The 5,310-nt window shown below is 36.5% G+C and overlaps 2 protein-coding genes across 2 annotated transcripts; one reads left to right on the top strand and one right to left on the bottom strand.

The window, feature by feature from the left end:
- The first annotated feature begins 1,014 nt into the window (after positions 1-1,014).
- On the top strand, positions 1,015-1,773 carry LOC18053775. Its single transcript, XM_006451502.2, has one exon. It carries the CDS (start codon positions 1,276-1,278, stop codon positions 1,645-1,647), a length of 372 nt encoding a protein of 123 aa, XP_006451565.1. The 5' UTR covers positions 1,015-1,275; the 3' UTR covers positions 1,648-1,773.
- Positions 1,774-2,001: 228 nt separating this feature from the next.
- Positions 2,002-4,824, bottom strand: LOC18053774 (replication protein A 70 kDa DNA-binding subunit A). Its single transcript, XM_006451501.2, has 2 exons — positions 4,434-4,824; positions 2,002-3,893 (listed from the first exon to the last, which is right to left on the bottom strand). Exons 1-2 carry the CDS (start codon positions 4,691-4,693, stop codon positions 2,192-2,194), a joined length of 1,962 nt encoding a protein of 653 aa, XP_006451564.1. The 5' UTR covers positions 4,694-4,824; the 3' UTR covers positions 2,002-2,191.
- Positions 4,825-5,310: the final 486 nt, after the last annotated feature.

Below are 5,310 nucleotides of genomic sequence, written 5' to 3'. Positions count from 1 at the left end.
ATGCTTGGGAAAACAATCAATACAACTCTATCTAATTCATATATTGGTCAGATGAAAGTTAAAGAATACTAAGCAAGAAGATAAAGGTTATAATAGGTCATTTTGTATGTAAAGTTCGTTTAGAGACGTCAAAGATAAATCTATGTAACACTAAGTGTTTACTGTAAAGTCACCAAATACAACTAGGTACAGATAATTTATTCTTAATCAAGGATATTGGTGCCATTTTACCTTAATAAAATGAAGATATCAATACTTTGTAATTTAGTTTTGGTATCATGATATATGATGATTAACAAAAATGTGCACATGAAAATTATAGTCATCTAGCGAATAAAAACTACATCATTTGATCAAGTGCGAGATGTTAATGTATGTGTGATCAGATAGTAACGTGGAGAAATCACGACTTATGTAATATATCACAAAGTTGATATATTATGCCTGCCATATGATATGATAAAAAGGTGTGTCCGAACATGTAACTGATTTTTAATTGCCTATATAAAGGCATGGCTACATCATAAATCAGATATCTCCAAAACACTCTTAAAGGTTAAAACCTTACAACTTATAGTGTGTACTTGGAATTTTGCATGCAACCACTAGCCCTACAGCGGTATACATTGATAAAAAAAAACTTTATAAACTTTACAACTCTCAAATCTTTTTTATTTTTTAATCGATTCATAATTTGTGTCAAATCTCAAATCTTAGATTATCACGAAATCAAAACAAATATCATCAATAACAACAAAATACATTGTTTATCAATAAAATTTATTAAAATTCATCACATGCTAGTGGAGATGCCAGATTAATAATGAAGAAAATAATTAGTGGTAATGACGATGCAGTTATTATCGATGAGGTAGTGAGGGTGATGGTCACGGAAGGATAATTTTGAAAAGTAATAAAATAAATTAAAAAATTAAGATTGATGAGATAATTAGAAAAAGGTTAAATTTATGAGGGCAGCGAAATTCCTTAAGTCACCTCTTTCCCTAATTTCAAACTTGATGGTGTGAATGTGATTGAGCCATTGAGACAACATTATCCACCGTCCCAGCTGGAGAAGCTGCCACGTGGAACAGAGATAAAGTTGGCCAGCGCCTCCTCCTCCTCTCATTACACTCCCTTGCTCCACTACCTCTATCTAAGGCTGAGCTCAACCAAGTCCACATTCTTCAAATTTAACACTCAAAATCTGCCGAAGAGAAAGCAGTGGAAGAAACAGCACAGAACGCAAAAGGAATAACTCAGAAGAAGGAATAAATGACTTCATCTTCAGCTATTTCAATGGCTATTCCGTTAACTCGTGCAAGCCAAAAGATGGTTGTAAACTCTGAAGCGTTCTTCAAGCCATTGCCGGTGAAGCCATCAAAAGTATTGGCAGCAGCATCAAAATCCAGTGGCAGGTTTGAAGTCGAGGCTTCTTCGTTGAAAGAGAAAGCTGTCACCGCGTTGATGGCTGGTGCCCTTGCGGCTTCCATGGTGATTCCTGAGGTGGCTGAAGCTGCTGGCCCTGGGGTTTCTTCATCACTCACGAATTTCTTGCTCAGCATTGCAGCTGGTGGTGTTGTGCTTGCTGCTCTCATCGGTGCTGTCATTGGCGTATCCAATTTTGACCCCATCAAAAGAATCTAAGAGCTATCAAATTCAGATGACGTTGGCATGTATCTTCCATTTTATGTGTTGTTTGATGTTTTTAGCTATGGACTTTATGTCGTTTGTGTAATTGAGCCCAAAGAATTGTGAACTCTGAAAATTTTCATTTCCATTTCCGTTGGGGCGCAACTCAATGGGAATATCATTTCATTCATCATCTTCAAAATTGTTTTTAACAAGTACCAAAAGCTCAGCAAACCAATCAAGGAATCTAACTCAAATCTCCAAGAAAAATCTTGTTCCTTTCCTTCAGCAATTAAGCTCAAGAAAGAAATCAACAAACCAGAATCAGATTGGAAAAGAATAAAGATAAAAAATTGAAATTCAAATAAGGGAATGCATTATGCATACAACGGGGAGCCAGATTGAGGATTAAATGATACCTACAAGCATTGATAACCTGACCGAAATTCATGAAACTACTAGTATAATTTTCATTTACCAATTCGATCAAGTCAAGTCAACTCAACTCTGCAGAAATAAAGCTACTAAATCTTTATCACTTGCCTGGGCTTAAAATCACTCATTTCCTAAAGGACTTTGAAATCAAATCAAGCAAGTATCTGCTTTCAGAAGAATAGTTAACCTGGTCTGCCCTAATAACTGTGATCTTCACCCTCTGCTCATCACCATACAATTCCTCTTTGATCTTAAGCCTGAAAAGATATTGGTTAAAGACTCTACTCCGAATTATCTCCCCAAATCTAACATCATCCTGCAATTCATATTTCAACATGTACAACTCCTTTGCTGGGCAGCCCAAGATCTCTTCACCAGACTCCTGGAAAGCCGTTACCCAAGTCAATCCTGTCTGGTCTTGAATCTGGGCTTGAAGAAGATATCTATAATCACATTCGTCAATTTCTTGATTGCACCTGTCGCATTGCCATCTGTTTCCAGACTGTGTTACTTTCTTATTGCACTGTCTATCCCCTATCATCAAAGGGCAAGCTGTGTAGCAGAAACTATCTGATTTAATAAAAGTTATGAAAGCCCGCACTGTCACCCAGTCAGGCTTTTCTGATCTTCCAAGACCTTCATTCTTAATCTGGGACACAGTTTTGTGTATCTCATTCTTAGCCCCACCTGCAGCAATTTCTCTTGAAATGGACACAGTAGCAGCATTCTTCCCTCCACTATCAAACCACTCTCTCAGCTCGTGAGCCTCAGCAAAATCTGGATTTATAAAGAGCTGGGTAGAAGGGATAGTCCCAATTGATTTTCCACTGAAATCATTAACCTTTCCAGATTTAACAGACAAAACAGGGAAGAACCCAACGTCAACCATCTCCTGCAGCTTTTGACCTTCCTTATTGCAGAAATCTCCCCAAAGAGTTAGCTCAACACTCCTGCCAGATGTATCCTTGAGATTCAAAATTCTTCTCTGAGTTTCCATACCATTCTTCCTTAAGATAGGAACTGAAGGGTTAACAGATATCACAATACCAATAACATCAACTATGGAATTATTTTCAGCACTCTCAATTTCACTGATATGTCTGAAGGAGAACTGCTGTTTTGGTATTGAATCATCCTCCTCAGTGCAGAGATCCACAGTTGAAGTTGCCTCCAAAAATATCTCCCATTCATTCTTCAGATGGTTGAAATTCTTTTGTGCAGGTTTCAAGCTACCTTTTGAGATCAAATAGACTCTACCAACCTCAATAATTTCATAGAAGCGGTCAACAACAGCATTAAAGCAGGTAACTCTTATCTCCCCTCCATCAGAGTCAAGGAGGTCAAAAGAGAAGACCTTCCCATCTCCTCGAGCATTGTTGTAGCGGCGAAGATCTCCCTTTGCAGTCACTCTGGCCTTGATAGCCCACCTCCCCTGATAAGGATTCAAAGCAGCAATAGGAATGATGCGTGCTGGAGCTTCATTCTTCAATATTGGACCGTGATTTCTGAAATTTGGGGGCGGTTGATAAGGTGGCTGAACAGTGGGTTGGAAACTCCGCACAATACTACCAGCATTTGGAGCTCTAAATGTCCCAGAATTTGGAGTACTGAATGAACCTGGATTTTGAGAATTAAATGTACCAGAATTCTGCAGATTAAATGTGCCGGAATTTGGAGCACTGTAATTATTAACTCTAACTGGCTGCGGCAAATTGTTACTAGGAATAGTTTTTTGAGCAGTTAACTCAGATTCGGAAAATATTTTTGGATTCCCAATTGGTTCGCAATCCAATATTATAGTCTCCATGTTCAACACAACAATAATTCTGCACAAAGGGCAAAAGATAATAAAGAAACAGGACAACTTTTGCTAAAATATCATAATTCACAAAGCAATATATGAATCAATCAGTTCCAAACACATAAAAAGTTCACTTTATCTCTACTTACTTCCTCCCTCTTATAAACACACAAAATAACCCTACCATTGCTTAATAAGTCAAGCAACATACTCAACCATCATGGATTGGAAAGCAACAGAGTCATTATATAAGATTATTGTTAATTTGTTCAGCATAATTGATATTTCTGCCCTTTTTTTTGTCATCACAGGTGGTACTTATGCACAAAAACTCCTCATAGCATGAATGAGATGATTTTCCTCCTTCCTACATCAAATTGACAATAAATAATTTAAAAGTATGCAATATAAACTTCTCAGTTTACAAACTAAGCTTGATAATTAGATAATTTGATTAAGTGCCTATTAATTTCAAAAGTAATCTCTACACAAAACATAGCTGTAAAATTTTTTTTTACAAAAAAAGCAGCATTATTAGAGCAAAACAAAATAAAATTATACGCACTTCCGATTCTGCACAGTGCTGCAAATGTAATCGATCAACTGAACGACGGATCCTTTCTTAACTTGGCCGGTCTTGACTCTGTCATTGAGCTGAGTGGCGAGCATTGCGTGCTGAGTCGACACCGAATCTGAGATCAAGAACCGGTAACGTTCCTGAGTACTTCCAATCAGCTTTATATCCATGACCTGAACCAGCGGCTTCGAGTTCACATCTCCGCCATTTATCAACGAGATTGAGTTTGGCGTTAGATTCACAGGCATCGTTGCTGCAGTCACCGTGAGATAGATTGAGAGAGTCCAAAACCCTAGAAATTAGAAAATGGTATGAATTTTGGAGGTTGTAATTGCCGGGGTAAGAGGGGCACCGTGTAACCGACTTTAATTTTGATGTATCCCCTAATGCTTCTCAGACCACATCCTACCATTTCTACCCAGTTGAAAATACAATTACACCCCCAGCTCTCCACATACGCGCGCGCCAACAAATTTCGGAAACTCCGTCTACAGGTATATAATTAAATTCATTAGTAAAATAAATAATTTACTGATCAATTTAATTTTTTAAAATATTACTATTGATAAGTTAAAAAAAGACAAATAAATTGAAATAAAACAATTTTCTTATAAATACTAAGAGAAAATAATAAAAATTATGTAAGAAAAATACAAAAATTTATTTCATATTTTATATTTTGAGTTTGAAATTTTATATACTTTATTTTATGTTTCATGTAGTGTACTCTAAATCTTAAAATTTTCTTTTTTTCCATTTCATGTTGGCGTTTATATTTGATATCCAACATTTATTGTTGTAGTATTATGCGTTACATGTTCGTGTTCATTAGAAATATATCTATCATGGTATATTTTATACTAAG

Source organism: Citrus clementina, unplaced genomic scaffold (genome assembly GCF_000493195.1).
Source record: "Citrus clementina cultivar Clemenules unplaced genomic scaffold, Citrus_clementina_v1.0 scaffold_1, whole genome shotgun sequence".
Lineage (NCBI taxonomy): Eukaryota > Viridiplantae > Streptophyta > Magnoliopsida > Sapindales > Rutaceae > Citrus > Citrus x clementina.
The sequence above is the reverse complement of the archived record's forward strand: the minus strand, read 5'-3'. Positions and strand labels throughout refer to the sequence as shown.

Bases quoted from the DNA above. Each gene is read 5' to 3' on its own strand.
- LOC18053775 (XM_006451502.2), top strand. From the start codon at position 1,276: ATGACTTCATCTTCAGCTATTTCAATGGCTATTCCGTTAACTCGTGCA.
- LOC18053774 (XM_006451501.2), bottom strand. From the start codon at position 4,693: ATGCCTGTGAATCTAACGCCAAACTCAATCTCGTTGATAAATGGCGGA. The intron at 3,894-4,433 runs GTGCGTATAATT...CCCTTTGTGCAG, and splicing joins AGCACTGTGCAGAATCGGAA to AATTATTGTTGTGTTGAACA.